The sequence below is a fragment of the Thalassophryne amazonica genome, chromosome 11, assembly GCF_902500255.1.
Source record: "Thalassophryne amazonica chromosome 11, fThaAma1.1, whole genome shotgun sequence".
Taxonomy (NCBI): domain Eukaryota; kingdom Metazoa; phylum Chordata; class Actinopteri; order Batrachoidiformes; family Batrachoididae; genus Thalassophryne; species Thalassophryne amazonica.
This window is the reverse complement of record NC_047113.1, coordinates 65,052,195-65,074,440: the sequence shown is the minus strand read 5'-3', so window position 1 is coordinate 65,074,440 and position 22,246 is coordinate 65,052,195. Positions and strand designations below refer to the sequence as shown.

At 40.4% G+C, this 22,246-nt stretch overlaps 1 protein-coding gene across 1 annotated transcript in view; it reads left to right on the top strand.

Moving 5' to 3' along the window:
* The window catches only part of lingo2 (leucine rich repeat and Ig domain containing 2), an 845,050-nt gene extending 825,724 nt beyond the window's left edge, over nt 1–19,326 (top strand). The window contains exon 5 of the mRNA XM_034182013.1: nt 16,870–19,326. Within this exon, the coding sequence (XP_034037904.1) occupies nt 16,882–18,723 (1,842 nt within the window). The 5' untranslated portion in view covers nt 16,870–16,881 and the 3' untranslated portion in view covers nt 18,724–19,326. The remainder of the gene's footprint in view (nt 1–16,869) is intronic.
* Nucleotides 19,327–22,246: the final 2,920 nt, after the last annotated feature.

Here is a 22,246-nt window from a genome sequence, read left to right as displayed (position 1 = left end):
GGGATACGATTAGGGTTAGGCTGCCAAATGGGTCAGTGAGTGGTGACCACATCATCTACCACATTTCATGATGGTATCAAGAAAAAATGACGTGAGACTCAACTGGAAGATCCCATAAGAAAGAAGAGACGCATCACACTTTTTCATGATTTAGGTTGGGTTCTTTTTTTTTTTTTTTTGTGGAGGGGGGAGTAACTTTAAATCCTTGCTGCGCTCCTTGTAGATCTTCTCAGCAATGTATCGGCTAAACAGCTTTACAGTCTCTTTTCCCATTCCTTAAGATTCCATTTGAATTCTCAGTGGTGCTCTTTAGAAAAGGTGAGTTAATTGCACACTGACTGTGAACTAACCTGCAAGTTAATAACATCTTTCCTTCAGGGTAGCATCATTATAAGATATAAGGCTCATTAAAATAAAATGATGATTTAATAACTTTCCCTTACAATGACTCTTATGGGATTGTACTGTTATTTTGTAGTTCAATGGGGACTTAGGCATCAAATAATGTTCTTCCTTCATGTCGTATCAGATACTTGTATGACTTCACCACATGTCCTTTTATTGCTCAGTGAGATGCTGTTGACAGTTTAACAGGGTTTGTGTTTTCTTGCATACAGAAATGTGAGGCAGCCTGCCTCGTTAAAATTTCGTGGCACCTCAGTCTCAGGCTGGTGTCAACACTGGGCTTTGCCTGACGTAAAGACTCAGGCTAACATATTTTGATTCTGTTTGTCCAGTTGGGCACAAATAATTCATAGTTTCCTCATTTTCACTGGCATTTTTGTTGTTTCCTGAATTTAATGTATGTATTTATGTATGTATGGGGAGGAGTGTTTGCCACAGTTACTGATTATAAGCATCAGGGCAGGTATAGGAAGACAAACCCACATATATACATCTGACTTTCAAACACAAGATTTAATTTTTTTTTTTTTTTTTTTTTTTTTGTACCTTCCTGTAGCTGCCAACTAAAAGGAGTGTTGTCTCAGGTTTCATTTAACTGGGATGCCAGATTCCACCAACACCTGAACAGCTCCAGGGCCCTGAGGCAAGCTAGTGGCCGATCCCTCTCACCCAGGATACAAATGTTTTGTCACCCTCCCCTCTTGCAGATGGCTGAGACCCTTCAGGACTAAAACCTCAAGACACAAAAACAGCTTATTTCCATCCAGCTAGAGTTAGATATAATGCCAGAGACGCCTATTTACCCTGCTCCCCCCCCCCACTCCCACAAAGTACAGATTGATCATCCCTGCATTGAAAAATACTGTACATCTGCATGCCTTTGCACAGCCCCATTCCACTATGTTGTATTTATTTGACAGTGACAGTTCTGCCCATTTGTCGATTTGACTCCTTCACTTCTGACAGAAGTATTTTTTCCTTTTTTTTTATTGTTGTTTATGCACCAATGACACCAGAACAAATTCCTTGTGTGTGAGAACTTAATTGGCAATAAATTTGATTCTGAATCTGATTCAGACTCTAAAAGCACAGACTTTTCTGTCTGTTCATCATTGCAGCTTTCATTATGAAGTGTTGGACTAGCTATGTCAGACATTAATGCATAAGAGAGTTTGCTCTATAACTGCTGCACCCAGTATGTAGCACATTCCCTTCTCTGCATGATTACACATAATGTTGCTTTCATTATTACTTCATTCCTCACGTCTCTGCGGCTCTGCTCCATCTCCAAGAGTTAATTTTCCTGCTTTTTGTGCTTCTCCTGCCAGACGCTCTTACTCCGGAGCAATCTCTAACATTTAAAAAAGCAAAGTGTGACACGTTGATTATGTATTTTTAAAAGATGTAGATAATTGATGGGTTAAAAGGAAAAAAACAAAGTGTCTCGCACCATCCTTTATAAACTCAGAGAGGCTTTTCTGTGCAACGAGGATTCACATTATGTGTGATGATCAGTGCCTGGGGGCCACATCAAACAGAGTCTGAAAAACCTTTCCAGAGGAGATAGAGGCAGGCCAATTTCACAAGTGGCTTTTTATTGGTTGATTGCACAGAGGCCAAGTCGTTATCTAAATCCTCAAACTACTCCGGCAAAATACGAAGTACCTTCTGAGCGTTCCGGGTGTGAAAACACATGCCACGTGAAAGCTCAAGCAAAATGTTTACAACTAGGAGTTCTTCAGGATTACAGCTTAACAGTTTGGAAGAATGAAGTCAATACAAAACCTGACACGTTTTGTCAGAGAAAACCTTATTATGCCGACAAATTGTTTGTGTTTTCACTTCAACTGATGACTTGTATAACCCCAAAATAGAGGAACAGGTTTATGCCCTGCAGCACATATTCTTATTGCAATGTAACAGATTCTTAAAAAAAAAATATATATATATATATATATATATATATATATACGAGGTCTATTAGAAAAGTATCCGACCTTATTATTTTTTTCAAAAACCATATGGATTTGAATCACGTGTGATTACATCAGACATGCTTGAACCCTCGTGGGCATGCGAGAGTTTTTTCACGCCTGTCGGTTACGTCATTCGCCTGTGGGCAGTCTTTGAGTGAGGAGTCGTCCACCCGCTCGTCGATTTTTTTCATTGTTTAGGAATGGCTCAGAGACTGTTGCTTTGTTTGATAAAACTTTTTTCAAAACTGTAAGGCACAACTGAGTGGACACCATTCAATAAATTCAGCTGGTTTTCGGTAAAAATTTTAACGGCTGATGAGAGATTTTGGTCTGGTAGTGTCACTTTAAGGACGGTCCACGGCGCCTGACGGCGATCTGCGCTTCGAGGCGGCAGCGTCTCGCCGTTTCAAGTTGAAAACTTCCACATTTCAGGCTCTGTTGACCCAGTAAGTCGTCAGAGAACAGAGAACTTTCAGAAGAAGTCGGCATGAGGAGTTTATTCGGACATTCCATTGTTAACGGTCATTTTGTAATGAAAGAACGTGCGGGCAGAGTCGCATGTCGGGCTGGACCCGACCGCGGGGGGTCGCGGCAGGAAAAACACCTCCGTTGGAAATCTTAATGGGCAAGTTGGAACATGCCCAAGCTGTTAAACAATTTCTCAGTTACTCACTTGTTGAAAGCCATTAAAAGCCGCCTGAATTCTACAAATGGTTTTCAACACGGAGGTGTTTTTTCCTGTCGTGGCGCACACAGATTTGCCGAGTCGTCACGGAAACGACTCGGCGAATTTGCGCGTACGTCTTTCATTAAAAAAAATGTCCTTAAACAGTGGAATGTCCGCATAAATTCCTCATGCCGGCCTCTTCTGAATCTTCTCTGTTCTCTCACGATGTCCTGGGTGAATTAAGCCTTAAATTAGGATGTTTTCAGCTCGAAACAGGCTGACGACAGCGCCTGGAAGCGCTGCAGGACGTCCCGCTCCGTGGGAAGTCCTTACACCGACAGAAACACCCCATAATCTCTCATCAGCCGTTAAACTTTTCACAGAAAACCAGCTTAATTTCTCGAATAGTGGCCACTCGGATATTCCTCACAGGTCCAGAAAAATTTTTGATAAAGCAACGCGCGCCGTCTCGAGCAGCGTGTGAAACAAAGGAATTCAGCCGAGAGGGCGGGACCACATCTCACTCAAGGCCTGCCCACAGGGAAATGACGTCACCGACACGCGTGAAAAAACTCACGCATGCGCACGAGGGTTCAAGCATGATTGGTGTAATCGCATGTCATTCAAATCCATATAGTTAAAAAAAAAAATAAAAGGGTCGGTTTATTATCTAAGAGACCTCATATATATATATATATATATATATACACACACACACACACATAAATTTGACTTTAAACATTATACATTTTTCACGTTGTCAGTGCTGCAGTTGTATGAGAGTTTCAGATATTAAAGTCTCAATTACGCAGATCGCTGAAGCTTTTTTCCCCCTCTATCAAGCCAGACTTTCTGCACGATGAGCTCTACAATTGAGTGATTCGGTAAATAATTTGGACTAATTATGCTCAATCCATATTGGAGCCGTGAGACTAATTGGTTTGTAAATAATGTGAAATCAAACATGTATAGTGGACGTCCAATCTGCCTGATGGGGGAAGAGAGACAATGATGAGTAAACTGACCCCTGATCCCTGATTAATCTGCTCTAGTTTGAACAACACTCATCAAATTTGTCTTATATGTGCAAAAATATAATGCTAAATTTCAGCCACGCAAGCAAAGATATTAGGGGTTACATCCCCCCCATAAAGCAAATAGATACCAAAATAGAAAATTCAGGTGAACTCTGTAATTGTTTGTTCTAATTTTTGAGATGAGAAATACTTTTGCAGTGACCTCAAATGGCAGTTTAACTGATCTTATTTATTAGATTGCTAAAATAATGGAACTGTATAAAGATCAAATGCTGGCTCATTTTTGTATTACAAAGAACTGTACAAACACATTAAAAGTAGGATTATGTATTTTCTTCTCATTTTCAGGATATTCACTTTTTTGTTTTTATAGTCAATTTTTAACAAGTTGACAAGGCAAATAGCAGCGTATCTAGCTTCAGGTGAGACTTGGTTGGGTGTGCCAGAGGTGTCTCTCCCCCACCCCAGGAAAATGTTAAAAATCTATAGCCTTGTTCCTACATTATAAGGCAATCTGTAATGCTGCGTTTACACATAACAACGGCACGTCACGAATGCCACAAAGTATATATTCTTGGCCGCTGATCACGAATGTGATGATTTGGGACAGAGGCGTCAGGTCTCCTCAGGAAGTGCTGCAACCTGTTACCATGCGTTACGATTAATGGCACGTCTTACTGGCGAATTATCAGGAACCATTGCACACGGTCAAGAATAATGTTCCGCGCTGTTGCGCACTATCGTGCATAACAACGCATTGTAAAGTTCTGTTACGTTGTGAATGAGGCGAATTGTCTCCACACACCCATATTCATCTGTCAACTGCTGAACAGTTCAGATCACTCCAGTTTGCTCCTCAAATCCACAGCAGAAGAACTTTGTGACTGCATGCTTCGTTGAGCTCTGTGCCATGGAGTGGTGCAGAAAGGAGGAGGAGACTGAGAGAGCCAGATGTGTGGCTTCACGTGGCTCTTGTCTCACTTGTTTTCCCAAACATCAGGCACATCCAGCAGATGGAACACCTGCAGGAGCACGCTGAGGAGCACTGGAACGAGACTTTTAGCCGACTTGGCATCACTGTCCTTCTTCAGCATACTGCAGCAATGAAACTGAATACGGTGCAGCAGGGTTTAATTGTGCGCACATCATAGAAGAATGCTGTCACGCTCTATTAAGGATCACCACTAATCAAGACGTGCGTGATATTCGTGGAAGATTTTTTGACAGCCAAAAACATGCTCCACAAAAATCACAAGTATCACGCACCAACATGCACTATTAAGAAACCTATTCAGATGCGTTAAGTCACGTTAAGAATGTCAGGAATGTACCAAGAATGACGCAAATATGACATTCGTAATGTGTCTTGCCTATATGTAAACGCAGCATAAAGCTAAATACTGACTCTTGAGCCATCATTTTTAAATACCCAATCTTTTATTTAATCACTGGAAATCTTCTATTTCTGCCTCCAGGGGTGTTCTTCAATAAGATGAAAGAATGTAGGTAAAATGCTTCCTACTGAGTTTTCTGATTTTTAGCACATGAGCACCAGCTATGTGCATGTCTGGACATATTCTTGTATATTCATATGTTGCACATTGCTAACCAACATGATAGCCACTGACTTAAATTAGAATGAGAGCATTTTATTGCATAGAACTGCCTGGAACAGCCACAGCAAATAATAAATTACCAATTACATAATGTACGTGTCCTGTATGTCTACTGCCTATGTACTAACTATGTATCAATGTATTTTTAAAACTTTTTTCACTTTGGTAGGGAGAGAGGTTATCAAAATTAGTGATGGATCATAAATAGACAAGTTATTTTGGGCATTGTTCAATACTTCTGCAAGATCAATACCATTTCCCAACTGTAGGGGAGATGATGGTCTATTGGTTAAGCAGCGATCTTGAGACCAGAGAATCCTACGTTCAAATCCCTGCCAGACTGGAAAATCACTAAGGACCCTTGGGCAAGGTTCTTAATCCTCCAGTTGCTCCCGGTGTACAGTTGAGTGCTGTGCATAGCAGCAGCCTGACATCAGGCAAGGCATCATTTTTAAAGCACTTGGAGCTTCTGATTCATATGGAAAGGTGCTGTATAAATGCAGTCCATCTGCTGTTTACTTGTCAACCTGCAATACCAGTGGGAAAATAGGGGTGCTGAGGGGGCTGCAGGTCCCCCTACAGGCAAGGGATTCTAGTTGCAAGACAAAAAAAAAGTTTACAAAACCAATTTAAAAAAATAAAATTTCCAGAAATAAATAAATAAATCTTCTGATGGAATAATTATTAAGCAGACAGAAAATTGAAAAGTAAATAATAGTTTCAGTCAATGTTTTGTGGTGCGCTGTATGTTAAGGGCCCCTTCACACATAATACGATTGAAACCAACTGGCACACGAAGGAGGAATTGTATGCCACTCGTGAAAAATTGGAGCTGGCCTGAATGTAGCTGAATACAGTTGTCACCACAACCGTTCGCGCACAGCACATGCACTTTATAATGACGTGCTGCTCGGGCCTGTAACTTATACCAAGAGTGGGCAAGATGAGGTCGCATTGTCAGCTGATCGTGTTCACAGCATTCACATGGCATGTCGTGCACAAGTCGGACATATGCTGCATGAAATCATCGCCCATGCCGCACAGTGACTGAATGACACAATCGAGGCAGCCTTCAGCCAGCAGCCGAAAGACAGTGTGTGTGTCCATTTAATCCCCTCTTGGCAGGTGTCAGCCAGAGTCCAGGTGCCACCCACGATCATCCAACACCACTCACATGGCACTTAGAAAAGGCGAGGGTATTCACGCAGCTGGCAAGAGAGCAGAGAGCAGGCGAGCACATTCAAGCTATGCTGTGCAAATGTCTAAGTGGCCCACAAGTGTGCCATTACCAAGCAGCACATATGTAATGCAAGTGAGCCCCAAGTGTGCCCCAACACACGTGGTGTGCGTGTGTGCCCCCCCGCAACACATGTGGTGTGTGAGTGTGTCGCATTATGTCATTATGGGGTCTTGTACTGATTTCCAGCATCCCTGGTCAGGTGGTCAGGTGTGCACCTGGTGTAAGATGCAGCTCTTTGTAGCATGTGCATGTTTGGAGAAGTTTGGAGTGCAAAGTTGAAAAATCTGCTTTGTTGTAATAAAGGATGATGTGAAAAAAATGACATTTGAGACGTATAAGAAATATAAACCATTTTTCTTGAGGGAAAAAAAAACATTACAACGCAGTGAGAGTGACTGTTTGTAGAATTATAAGTATGTGTGCATTGCTGGTCTCATCTCCATTCCAGCACAGGCAGACTTCACCCCGACTCATCCTCTTAGCTCCAGGCTATGTTAATAAGTAAAGAGCGGCGGCATCATTGGATGCAAAGCTCTGCTTGTTCTCAGCGATTCCAATGGAAATTAGTTTGTGATGGGAAACGAGAACTGTGTGCATCTTAAAACCAGCTGCAAACAACACAAATGCATTTTCCTGTTTGTGTCATTGAGCGTCATTAAATTAACGGCGAGTCAACGAACTGATGCAAATGTTTGATTCATGATAACCCGCGGTACACATATGCTGGTGATGATGGCATCACACAGGTAACCTCTGCACCTTTTGTAAACGGGCTGTTCAGTGATTTATGCTGAGTCAGACCCCATTAGCGATTATCAGCCCCTCTCAGGAGCTGAACCTGCGGTAATGTGGGTCAGGGGCCATATTAAACAGTCTTATCTCATAGGGCCGCGAATATCACCAGAATGGTACAGAGAGTTATAATACACTGAAATGTTAGTCAAAGTGTATTTTTTGAGATAGTTACCCTGAGACACTTTGACACTTTTTTCCAGCAGCCCACCTTCAGAAGAGTAAGAGCTTTGTGGATTGCATGAATACAGAAAGCTCCAGAGATAGAGAATGATTTTTTTTTTTTGTATATATTCTGTTGCATTGTGTGACTGCAATGTATTATGGGCCACTGAGGTGTGTGTGTGTGTGTGTGTGTGTGTGTGTGTGTGTGTGTGTGTGTGTGTGTGTGTGTGTGTGTGTGTGTGTGTGTGTGTGTGTGTGTGTGTGTGTGAGATCATGGAGCATCAGTGTGCAAATGGTGAGTTGAGAAAGAAGCAAATTCTGAGAGAAACTGGGTGGAAAAAGGAGAAGAAGACAGCTTCATATGCCTTCATCTGTTTTTGTTTGTTGTTTTCTTTGTTAGATTCAGCTGATTTATACAGTCAGGTCCACGCGTATTTCAACAGTGACACAGTGTTTTGTGTTGTTTTATAATTTGCAATTTTGACTTTATACATCACCACAAGTTGAAATGAAACAATCAAGATGTGATTGTGTGTGTGTGTGTGTGTGTGTGTGTGTGTGTGTGTGTGTGTGTGTGTGTGTGTGTGTGTGTGTGTGTGTGTGTGTGTGTGTGTGTGTATACACTCAACAAAAATATAAACGCAACACTTTTGGTTTTGCTCCCATTTTGTATGAGATGAACTCAAAGATCCAAAACTTTTTCCACATACACAATATCGCCATTTCCCTCAAATATTGTTCACAAACCAGTCTAAATCTGTGATAGTGAGCACTTCTCCTTTGCTGAGATAATCCATCCCACCTCACAGGTGTGCCATATCAAGATGCTGATTAGACACCATGATTAGTGCACAGGTGTGCCTTAGACTGTCCACAATAAAAGGCCACTCTGAAAGGTGCAGTTTTGTTTTATTGGGGGGATACCAGTCAGTGTCTGGTGTGACCACCATTTGCCTCATGCAGTGCAACACATCTCCTTCGCATAGAGTTGATCAGGTTGTCAATTGTGGCCTGTGGAATGTTGGTCCACTCCTCTTCAATGGCTGTGCAAAGTTGCTGGATATTGGCAGGAACTGGTACACGGTGTTGTATACGCCGGTCCAGAGCATCCCAAACATGCTCAATGGGTGACATGTCCGGTGAGTATGCCGGCCATGCAAGATCTGGGACATTTTCAGCTTCCAAGAATTGTGTACAGATCCTTGCAACATGGGGCCGTGCATTATCCTGCTGCAACATGAGGTGATGTTCTTGGATGTATGGCACAACAATGGGCCTCAGGATCTCGTCACGGTATCTCTGTGCATTCAGAATGCCATCAATAAAATGCACCTGTGTTCTTCGTCCATAACAGACGCCTGCCCATACCATAACGCCACCGCCACCATGGGCCACTCGATCCACAACATTGACATCAGAAAACCACTCACCCACACGACGCCTCACACGCTGTCTGCCATCTGCCCTGAACAGTGTGAACCGGGATTCATCCATGAAGAGAACACCTCTCCAACGTGCCAAACACCAGCGAATGTGAGCATTTGCCCACTCAAGTCGGTTATGACGACGAACTGGAGTCAGGTCGAGACCCCGATGAGGACGACAAGCATGCAGATGAGCTTCCCTGAGACGGTTTCTGACAGTTTGTGCAGAAATTCTTTGGTTATGCAAACCGATTGTTTCAACAGCTGTCCGAGTGGCTGGTCTCAGAAGATCTTGGAGGTGAACATGCTGGATGTGGAGGTCCTGGGCTGGTGTGGTTACACGTGGTCTGCGGTTGTGAGGCTGGTTGGATGTACTGCCAAATTCTCTGAAACGCCTTTGGAGACGGCTTATGGTAGAGAAATGAACATTCAATACATGAGCAACAGCTCTGGTTGACATTCCTGCTGTCAGCATGCCAATTGTACGCTCCCTCAAATCTTGCGACATCTGTGGCATTGTGCTGTGTGATAAAACTGCACCTTTCAGAGTGCCCTTTTATTGTGGGCAGTCTAAGGCACACCTGTGCACTAATCATGGTGTCTAATCAGCATCTTGATATGGCACACCTGTGAGGTGGGATGGATTATCTCAGTAAAGGAGAAGTGCTCACTATCACAGATTTAGACTGGTTTGTGAACAATATTTGAGGGAAATGGTGATATTGTGTATGTGGAAAAAGTTTTAGATCTTTGAGTTCATCTCTTTAAAAATGGGAGCAAAACCAAAAGTGTTGCGTTTATATTTTTGTTGAGTATATATATATATACACACACACACACGCACTTTAGACAAGTTAGGGTAGAACAGGAGTTCTTCTCTACTCTTCTGTCTTGACTCTTGTAGAGAAGACGTTCTTCTCTACAAGAGTCGAGACAGAAGTCAGACTACCAGAGCAAGAAAATTAGCTGAAGAAGCTTCTGCGAATAGAAGCGAAACATCCTTGCATCAAGCAACCCAGTCCAGTCGAAGATTCAAGCTTCTCTACTACACTGCTAATAGTGAATGTGAAAGAGTTTAACTGTATGCAAGTGGAGGGGTGGCGCAAAGCCCGGGTGCAGCAAAAGTGAGAGGTGCACAGTCATAATCCCACAGATGGCAGCTTCGCACCACTGGCTCCTCAGCCAAGCACATACACCAAATCATGAAGAATTTCATGTTTTGTGAATTACGTTTTGCGAGACCTGCGTTCACATTTCAGGAGGTATTTTTTCAGTATTCACGTTTTGCAATTCACGGTTTGCAGATAATTCACAATTTGCAGCTGATAAATGTTTTGGGGGTTAACAAGGCACATGGGAGACTTGGACCTACATCTATTCTGTTTGGTTGCTATGAAATCCTTTTCTGAAGGCGTTATAAGCTTTTGTGGATAGGGTTGGGTATCGAAAACGGGTTCTTTTCGGGTATCGTTAAGAAATTATTCAATCCACCAACATCAACGATTCCCTTATCGGTCCTTCAGAGCGGCTCTTGTTTTTGGGGGTGTTTGTCAGGAAAATGATCATGTCTCTACGTTGATTACAGAACCCCTGCAGGGTCTGTAATCAACCGTTTCTGCAACGCGGCTCTTCTTTGAAGCCTGAAGCAATGAAGCAGTGATCCGACCCACTGCTTTGTTGGTTCTTTTTTTATTTCGCTTTATCTTAATTTTTCCCGCTAAAACCCCAAAGACCATATGTCAGTGAGTAATATTTACCCTTTTTATGTCAAAATGACCTGTTATGGTCTTCTGAAACAGTTGATAGATCTATTTTATAACTTAAAAATGGGACCGATGCTAACACATTAGCATGTCTATGGCATCTTCAGTGTTAAAGTTAGCATTAAGCTGTTCACAACTCAGCACGTTTGTGTGCATTTGTTTTCTGTATAATAATTAATGGCTCAGCAGTTGTTGTCATAAAAGAGTCAAATGTATTACAAATTCTAATAGTTTTTAAATTGATTTTTGTTTATATATTAATAATAATAATAATAATAATAATAATAGCAACAACAACAATAATAGTAATAATAACTAATTATGCTACAATACAATTTTAGAGAAAGAGACAAAAAAGAACCCGGTTAAAAACAACAGAAAATATAAAACCAACTAACAATGAACATAAATTAATAAATATAGAAATAAATGTTTCCTGTGAACACCTAGTGACTCTCACACCTCCACTTCATCCCTGTTTTATTTAAGTTTAATGACAATATGTTTCAGTCAAACTATATTTTCAATTTGTTAATTTCTTCAGTGATTTCCTCCAGAACTATCTGCCAAGCTAGAAAACTGCTGCATCCTAGTAAGAGCAGAATACTACTGGAATGAATATGAATAAGTTGTTTTTTTTTTTCTCTCTCTCTCACCAAAATGGATGCTGCACTCACTGCAGTTTATTGTCTGGAATAGTCCCAGATTGCATGTCAGAGCTTCTAGAATTCAAACATTTTCATGTGGGTGGTGGTGGGGGGTAATTTTGGGTTACAGCTTTTTTTTTTATTGTTGTTGTTTTCTACCATTTTCATCCCTGAATATGTCAATTGTGAGTCACTTTTGTGAGGATTAAAGTCACTAACTGGGACTCCTGTCTTGTTGCAAGAAAGAAATGAGAATCGTCCTCCGTTCTGTTCACACAGCTCCAAACGCTGCGCGTCTCTCTGCCGATTCAAGTTAGAATGATAGAGTCCAGTCAGAATTAATAACTTCGAAGCGAAACACCGTTTAAAATCAAATGACACCTCTTTGCAAATCTTGTAATACAAACAAACTGCAATCCATCAAAACGTTTTTTTTTTTTCCTCCCAAAATGAGATGTCCTGCGCTGACGTGCAGCAGCCGGCTGAGCTCAGCTCAGAGGTATGAAGAGACATTCATGCCAAAATGTCTGAAAGGAAATGCTTTTAATAAAAAACTACAGATTTTGTTTATTTCTATTTACGTCCAGAGATCAAGGATCTAGTGACCAATTTCTTATTTATTTACTTTAAGTCTCAATAAAATGTTGTTGACATTGAAAACCTGTAAAGCCTACTTTTAATATACGGAAAATTCACAAGATGTATCGATAAGGGAATTGATAAGGAATTGGATCGATAAGCAGAATCGATAATGGCATTGATATTGATAAAATCTTATCACTACCCATCCCTAATTGTGGATGTGATTAGGGAAACTGGAAATGGTGCAACATTTGTCTGTTGCATGACCAGTCACAGCTTTATGGTGGAGTGCAACAGAGTTATCTGGGTGTCTTGATGGTTTCCCTCACTAGTCACCTCCTCGCAGGGTCTCTCAGTTTTTTGAGAATTCATATTTTGATTAGTTTTTTTATGATTGTCACACTTGCTTACACTTGATTTTGAATGCAAAAATGAATAAATACCTTAAATGAAATAATAGAAACTTAAAAATGCCTGAAGTATGGAGATTATATTTTTGCATCCACATATGTTTGTGCTGGCACAATTACTGAATAAGTGCATATTTTCACTAAATAATGATTTTACAGTTTATGTGGGTTCTTTTTTTCTCACCAACTGACTGCTTTAGTTTCAGGTTTGTGCATCTATTAAACTGGTGTGCATTCATATTTACACCGTAGTCTGTTAGAATACTAAGAGCCTGAAGAGATATTTAGATTATTCCCCTCATGGTTTAAATTCAGCACAGCCCATGACACACCAAATGAGGCAGTGATGGTTTGCAGTCTTTGCAACCTGTCCCCCAGTCTGTTTGCAGGAAGCCGTGCATTCAGCTCATTTATTTGCTCATCAACATGATGTTTGGTAACGTATATGGGCAAGCTGCAGAGGGCAAAAGCAGCACATTGGCAATTATTCCAAAACAACTTGGTTACTTGTGACACAATGAAAAAACAAACACAGTTTTTCATCTTGTGTATGTCCATAGCTAATATGAGCAAGTAAAATGGACAGAAAAAAAACAGAAATAAGCAATTGAAATACATTAGATGACAGTAGCGGAGCAGATAAAGCAGTTTTACAGCAAAATCGCGCAGTTGGTGACACAAGCACCAAATATGACACAATGATTCCCAAAGTAGGGTTTACCAAATCTGGTTGTTTGGCCACTTGGTGGCCATTTTCCAAGATGGCCAATAAAACAACCTACCAAAATTTACTTTTTTCATAGAAATGCTCCCTGTCACAGTGGACTTATTTTACAGCATTAGTGAAATCCAAACAAAACATTGTTATTATTTGATTTGTGTGATTTTGGTGTCAAATTGTATGTTTACAAGCATAGCCAATTAATTTTTTTATGTTGAAACAACAATTTGACACTCTTAGTAGCATCAATTACCATCTGACCATGCTGACTACAGATATAACAACATATTCAACATTAAACTCCTTTTTAATAGGACTACATGCAGTAGTTTCAAGAAATGAACACTCTTAAAACATGTACTGGGATGAAACAGTTAATACAAAATGTAATAGCTTAGACTCCAATTTGATGCATAAGCAAAATAAAACATAATAAATATCACAAATAGAAAATAAAATAAGATATAACAAAATGCAATTTAACATCAATGCCATTTTAATCCATCAAATAGGAGCCTTTCTCTGCAAAAAGTGATTTTGGACCGTTCATTTCGGTGGCTATCTTGGAAAATGGCCACCATCGATCAGCTATGGTAATATCATAAGAATCATAATGCCAGATTTGGTGCTTGTACCGCCAAATGCACTATTTTTCATTATCTGCTTCACTACTGTGGTGTCTAATCCTGAAAATAGTGAAACTCTATCATATTTTAGTTTTAGAAAAAAAAATAGAGCTGCCATTCTAGACAAATGAAATGTTTTCTCCAAAGATATTTATTTTCAGATAAAAGAGATAGGGAGGGAGGGTGTGTGTGTGTGTGTGTGTGAGCCTGAACATTAAAGATGCAACATGCAGAATAGGCACTGATTTAAAACTTTAATGTGCGCAAGACACGTTTATTGTCTTGGAAACAATTACAGCTTCTGCACATTGATCACAATATTCTCCAGTTTCATGTTTGACCGTATACTAACCTGCCTGTAGACCGGCCATCGATTATCCTGGTTTGTTTTTTTATTTTGCAGTTTCCACCTTGCAGATTGTCTATTGTGTTGTTGTTACAGGAATTTTCAGATTTGTCCTTAGTTCCTTTAACTTTTTTTTTTGTTTGTTTTGTTTTTTGGGGATGCTAACTTATTGAGAACACAAAGTGAACCCATTTTTTTAGTGTTTTATAGATGTTACTGTGACCCCGAATCATTATTTGTATTTTGCAGTTTTGTTGCCTATGTCTAGAAATTTTGAACTCTGCCTTGTCAGATTAATGTGGATGAACTTTGTGGTGTTTAGAGAGGAAAAATGTTTGCAAAGTAATCCAGATAAATGGACTAAAATAACAGAAGTACAGTGGTCCCACCTCTATTAAGGCCATCTGTACTGTAGACAGTACAGGTGGCCACATCAGAGGGGTGGCCTTTGTTGAAAGGGAGCCAAAATCCAGCATGTGTGCAGTACAAGCATACAGTACTGGGAAAAATATCACAGATTTATTGACTACAGTCAGAGACAAACCACCTCTTCCACTCTGTCTTAGTCCAAAACATCACAGCACAAGAATTGGATCCTTTAAAGTCACAAAAATGATATAAAATGAAAACAACTTCAGTCCAGAAAACAGTTAAGCATAAAATCCTTATCTTGACTGGCAACATCTGATGCCTTAGAAACTTCATCCATTACCATCAGGACATGATGCAAGAGTTTCTCCCTGTAGTGCATCTTCAGCATTTGTATGTTAATCTGCGTTTTACCAACACTGAAATGAAACTGAATGAACACTTTCACCTGTTCTGCTTACTTTAACGCTTTTATTTTCAGAGATGCAGGGGTTTTGCCAGCATGAGCCATATTTCTTTGTTCTTTTGTTTTCACCTTTTCATCTACTGTAACATTAAAATGTTTCTTTTCCATGATGCCGGAGTTTCGCCGACTGGGGGCCATTTTTTTTTGGTCTTTTGTTTACTGGAGTAATCTCGCAAGCTCACGTTCGCAGGAGAATTTGGATGCGACTTCCACAGGAAACCTGGTTGGGAATTTCCACAGAATGGCCATTGTTGAGGGGATTTTTATCGTTTCCAGTGGGCCGCTGACCGCGTTTGAGGGGTGGCCGCTCGTGAGACTTGAAATCAACAGAAAAACAGTTGTTGCAGTAGAAATGTGGCTGTATATGTGGTGTGGCTTCTCATGAGGGGGACCACTGTAGTAGTAATAATGTGCTTTCAAATTTTGATTTTAGAAACGTCCACAACAGCCGACACCCACTAGGGTGCATTTCCAGCAGCACTGCTGTAATTTAGTCAGGAAGCAGATCGTTGAAATAATAATTCATAATACTGCTTGACAAGTACTTGAAACAAAATTTGGAGCACAGTGACCACCCCACTGAATTAACAGGGCAAGTATCAGATTAATGAAGTCAGTCAGTCAGTGAGTCTGCAAAATTTCCATCAATAACTCCATAAAACTACGACATATTCAGCTCTGAAATTTTGGGTTCTAATAGACACAGAGGAGGACCAGTGACCCTCATATGTGGCATCATGTTGATATATTTTAATATGCACAATGGCTATAAGCATAAAATAGAGACAGGCTGATACATTTGCTAATACCAGGGTCCTGACCAGTGTTGCTTGTAGCACAATACATTTGTTGCATTTAAGATTTGGATTGCTGGTTGGCCAAAACAGACAATTTCATGTTGACATTCTCAAAGAAAGGATCAGGTTGTATGATGAACTTATGAACCAGTTAATCTTTTTTTCATTGTTGTTTATCAATTTATCATGTTTATGATATAATGTGACGGCAGAAGAAATTGTGTGGAAAAAAGTGCAGAGAAATCCTGAATTCAAAAATAAATAAATAACTAGAAATAATGTACCCAAGCAACTTTTCCCACAGCGCAGCAAGCCAACTAATGCACTAGAGTGATGGAGCTGTCATAGTGTCAGTCTCATGGTGTGACAAATTTGTCAACCACATCTTCTGAATTCATGACAACACAAGTTCGGTTAATTTTTGGGGATTCGGCTTCTCTTCATCAGTGTCAGACTACTATGCAATAGCACAATAATCTTACAACAGCATTTACAATAATGGCTGTACATTCAAATGCTGGTAATGGTGCCACGGCTACACTGATTGCAGAGAGCGCTGTAGCATGCAAGCAGTTATGCACACTGACTTCACCATGCGAAACTTTGATCCCTGGTTTGTTTGTATGAATCCGTGCATGTATCGGAAAATTTACAAAGAATTCTGCTTCTGGAAGTATGTTTGTATTGCAAATGTAAAATTTTATCACTGTAACTTGTGTACTGTCTGCATTACTTCATTTCACAATATAACTGCAAATAGGTTGACTATATCTAACCTCTAGCCATCTCTTTCTTTTTCTGTCTTTATTGTCTCTTGCAGAACCGTGACAGAATGGTCGACTGCATAAGCAAAGTCATGCTGCACACGGTCGTCTCATGCTGGCAGCCTTTCCTGGGACTGGCCCTTGTGGCTGTCTTTGTGGGTTCTGCCTTGGGATGTCCCTCACGCTGTGAGTGTTCAGCGCAGAGCAAGGCAGTTGTGTGTCACCGCAAGCGCATGCCCAGCATCCCAGATGGTATTCCAACCGAGACTAGGATCCTTGACCTGAGTAAGAACAAGATGACTATGATTAACCCTGATGACTTTGCTGCCTTTCCTGGACTAGAGGAACTTGACCTCAGTGGAAATATTATCAGTTATGTTGAACCTGGAGCTTTCAACACCCTGTTTAACATGCATTCTTTAAGTCTCAAGAGTAATCGTATCAAGCTCATTCCTCTAGGTGTCTTCACAGGTTTAACAAATCTTACCCGACTGGATATAAGCGACAACAAGATTGTCATTCTCTTGGATTACATGTTTCAGGATTTACACAATCTAAAATTTTTGGAAGTGGGTGATAATGACTTGGTTTACATCTCTCACCGTGCATTCAGTGGACTATTAAGCCTGGAGAGTCTTACCCTAGAAAGGTGCAACCTTACAGTTGTACCCACTGAGGCCCTTTCCCATCTGCACAACTTGGTCAGCCTTCATCTTCGATACCTCAGCATCAGTACTTTGCATCCTTACTCATTCAAAAGGCTGTTTCGGCTGCGACACTTAGAAATTGATAACTGGCCTTCAATGGACCATATGCCAGCCAATACCCTACATGGCCTCAACCTGACCACACTATTCATAACCAACACCAACTTGTCCACCTTTCCATACCAAGCCTTGAAGCATCTACCATACCTGACACACCTCAATCTGTCCTACAACCGCATCAGGCATATTGAGGGTGGAATGCTGAAGGAACTAGTTCGGCTGCGAGAACTCCATCTGGTTGGTGCTCAGCTTTCAACAATTGAGCTATACGCTTTCCAGGGTCTTCGGGGTCTAAAAGTCCTCAATGTCTCTCACAATCATCTCGACACATTGGAGAAAGATGTTTTTCAAGCTCCTGAGGCTCTTGAGGTCCTCCTGATTGACAACAACCCATTAGTCTGTGACTGCCGTCTTATGTGGATCCTGCAGAAAAAGCACTCCATTTTCTTTGGGGATTCACAGCCAGAGTGCAGCACAGCTGAAGGTATCCGTGGCAGGCCTTTTAAGGAGTTCAAGGAAGCTCTCCTGTCCTACTATGTGACATGCACAAAGCCAAAAATTCGGGAAAATAAAACACAAACAATCACTGTTGATGAAGGCCAGCAAGCCATGTTGCACTGCAGTGCTGAGGGAACACCAAGGCCTACTGTGTCTTGGGTGTCACCACGCCAAAGAAGTCTAACAAGTAGGAGCCATGGAAGAGCTATTGTCCACAACAATGGCTCACTGGAGATCAAGTCAGCAGAGGTACAAGACAGTGGTGTTTACATTTGTCTTGCATCCAACACTGCTGGGAATGACACCCTCAACACATCGCTGGCAGTAAAAAGTCTTGGATCACTGTATGCCAACAGGACCCAGTACTACACAGATTCCAGCAACACCACTGCCAATGGAACAACCAGTGTCACCCTTGGTTTGGACCTAAAAACTATTTTAGTGTCAACAGCCATGGGTTGTTTCACATTTCTGGGAGTGGTCTTGCTCTGCTTCCTGCTCCTTTTTGTTTGTAGCAGAGGAAAAGGGAAACATAAAACCAACATAGATGTGGAATATGTGCCTCGTTCGAAGTCAAATGGCACTAATGTTGACTCAGCAGAGGGACAAGCTGGTCCCCGTCGTTTTAACATGAAAATGATGTGAATTATTTTATAAATCCTTGGAACTGGATTGCAAAAATGCCTGAATGGACAATGTCTTTTTTGCAGAGTGGACCATTAAACTTCCCACTGTTGGAGCGTGGTTGTGAAAATGTGGATACGATTGCAGGGAAAACAGAACAAGATGTGCAGTACTTTATGCCACTGGATCCTGGATATGAAATACTTTTGAATACATTTGAAATATAAAGTAGAACCTCAGATTACGTGGTTGCCTCTGGACTACTAATTGGACCTGAATGACAAGTGAAAGCTGTTGCAAGTGTGAGGAGCAGAAGGCAACAGGTGTCATTTATCTTGTTTTTGAAATTTATATGCCCCAAAAGAATCCTTCAATTTTGGGTTGGATCAACAGACTGAACTGAACAATGTACAGTCCAAATTTGTATCTAAACTATTATCCTACTTTGTTTAGTCTTGCGCCATGCTTATTTCACTGAACAAGTCAATGAAACAGACCATACGTTCCTATGTTCAGTACTTTGCGTATGTGTACGTAATGCTTCATTATGTACATGTATGAACATGTCCATTCAAAATACTCATAGCAATATTCATGGGATGCATTTTCCAAAATTAATATCTCCCGATATATGTTCAAAAAAACATTCTTCTGGCTTTTGAAGATTCCATGAGTTCAGGAAGGGCTTCTGCTGGAGATTACACATCCCTGTTCCTCTAATTGATACTTAAATATTAATAAATATATATTATTTATCAACAAAAATAGAGGAAACATATTTATTTATATATATATATATATATATATATATATATATATGGAAAAAAGTCTAGCATTTTACAAAAGTCTGCTATGAAATGCTGTTCTGACTCGAAGACACCTGGATCGTTACAAAGGTGGCCCATAACTGATCAAAGTACACAAGTAAAACAGCCCTTTTGTCCTATTTTTGTCTCTTTTTATTACTTTAATTGTACCTCTTGCTGGGTGGAAAAATACGTGTCAGTTTTAACTACAGTGGCATCTGCATCATTTCCCCCAGTAAGGAATTTGGACGTTGTTGTGGTAGTTCCTCATTTCTTGTTGTTGAATCATTTAGATTGTGAAAGCTTCAAAAGTAAAAGTAAAAAAAAAATGTATGTGAAATAAATCAAGATGTATTTGTACCCGTTTGTCTGCCTGAATGACTGGTATGAAATGTTTACTTTTCTTCAACACAATCACTGATGGACGTTGCATTCTTTTAACGTTCAAAAGCACTTTTCCATTATGACTACAACAATGAATCATAGAAATCAATAGATTCCAATAAGAATATATCACAGGATTTCAGTATAAAGGCTGTAATATATTCATCTTCCTAGATGGAAGGTGCACTATTGAAAAATATTGAAATCACAATTTAAAAAAAAGTTCATTTGAATGAAAGCTTTCCTTTTCAGTGAAAAGCTTTCACTCATCAAAAGTTTGATTTCATTCATCTCAGAACCATCCGGTTGTGTTTTTGTGAGATTTTGTAATTAATGATGTGACATTGACTTAAAAACTTTAAGGGAACACCAACTGGAATTAAAGCTCTCCTGTTGGATTTAGGGGTGTGTTTTTTTTGTTTGTTTTTTTTTACCAGAAATTGAATATAGCATTCATAACCATCTGTTCATTTGTGTATATTTACCTTTGCCAACACATCAATGTGTTTTCAGAAGGTTCGAAGGAGTCCTTCACGTCTACATGGCAGCAGGCCACCTGGTGAAGGTCGCCGTGTTGATACAGTAGCCCAACAGGGACATACTTACTCTGACATATGTATTTCACAGCACGGGTGGAAAAACCCAAGAAAAGGAAGAACAATCAACGGTTGCTTCCCAACATGCTGTCTACTGGTTGCCAGTTCAAGCCAACAAGTCTGACAACCTTTATTTTTGTGAAATGAAATGCAGCCAATCAGTAAGTGAGGTGACGGACGTACGGAGCAGAAAATAAAATCAAAACAGCTGTTCTGACTTACCAGAAAGTCCGGTGGTCGCGCTGTCTCCACTCCTTTAAAGAACATCTTTTCTTTTTCTTGTATCATTGTTTCCCTCTGTTGTAAATAGTCTACAAAGTACCTCCGTTTGTTTACTCTGACGTCACGTTTAATCTCGAGAGATTTTGCGAGATTTGCTGTCTGACCTGTAAATGATGGTGTGTGAAATCTGTTCGTGTGTGATGTTGTTGTTCTTACCGTGTGGCTGAACACCACACACGGTACGACCAACACTGTTAGATCCATGATTTTTTTTATCTTCACGTGTGTGGTCTCTCAGGTTTTGGAAACCTACAGATAATTTTAAAATCCTGTTGTGTGAACCAGGCTTAAGTCAGTCTGCAGATATTCAGAATTGATATAAATCTGAATATTCAACTCTGAAAGTGTGGATTCCAGTACGTACAGGTGAACCTTCAATTTTGGGCCAATTTGGCATCTTTTATCTCACACAGTGGCTGTAAATACAGTATCAGGTAGAAGCTGCTTGTAAAGCCTTGTTGTCCTGGTGGCCACTAAGCCTGCTGTGTTTTTCTTGTTGTTATTAGCCTCATTAGGAGCACTTGTATTAATTGAAAATGTTATGAAGCAGAGTTTTATCTCTGACATTCATTCAGAGTTCCAGAGTTCAATAAATTTACCAGAAATTGAATATAGCATTCATAACCATCTGTTCATTTGTGTATATTTACCTTTGCCAACACATCAATGTGTTTTCAGAAGGTTCGAAGGAGTCCTTCACGTCTACATGGCAGCAGGCCACCTGGTGAAGGTCGCCGTGTTGATACAGTAGCCCGACAGGGACATACTTACTCTGACATATGTATTTCACAGCACGGGTGTAAAAACCTAAGAAAAGGAAGAACAATCAACGGTTGCTTCCCAACATGCTGTCTACTGGTTGCCAGTTCAAGCCAACAAGTCTGACAACCTTTATTTTTGTGAAATGGAGACCCATACATTTTGTTTGTCACAAAGGTGCGTGAATCCCTTTTGCCAAAGAAGCAAAAACATGAAGAAATAAATTCTTGACTGGCAACTTCATAATGCAGTCTCCAACTTCACCACTAGATGACACTAAATCTTACATAGTGTAGCTTTAAATCTTGTGCCCTTTCTTTTTAAAACACAAAATGAATCATAGACATTGAAATGAAACATCTACTATCCTAATTAACTGGTTTGTTTTTGCCTTTTCCATTTTTATTATTATTCCCTACAGTTATAGCAGCATAGAATGGACAGACTCAATCTTTAAGGCTGGGTTCACACAGAAGGATAATTAGGCCGATATCAGACCCGATCTTCCCCTTCCGACAATCTTAAGGACGCCCCAACAATCGTGATGACGCTAAAGATAATCTTACCAGATATTCCTGCCATGTGTGGTGTGTTAAGAACGCTCTGATCTGCTCGGAAGGGTGTCAGGAACGCTCCGATCGCAAATCGGGGATATTCAACATGTTGGATTTTTTTTGGCCCGATATCGCAGCATGTGTTGTGTCCTCTGACCACAAA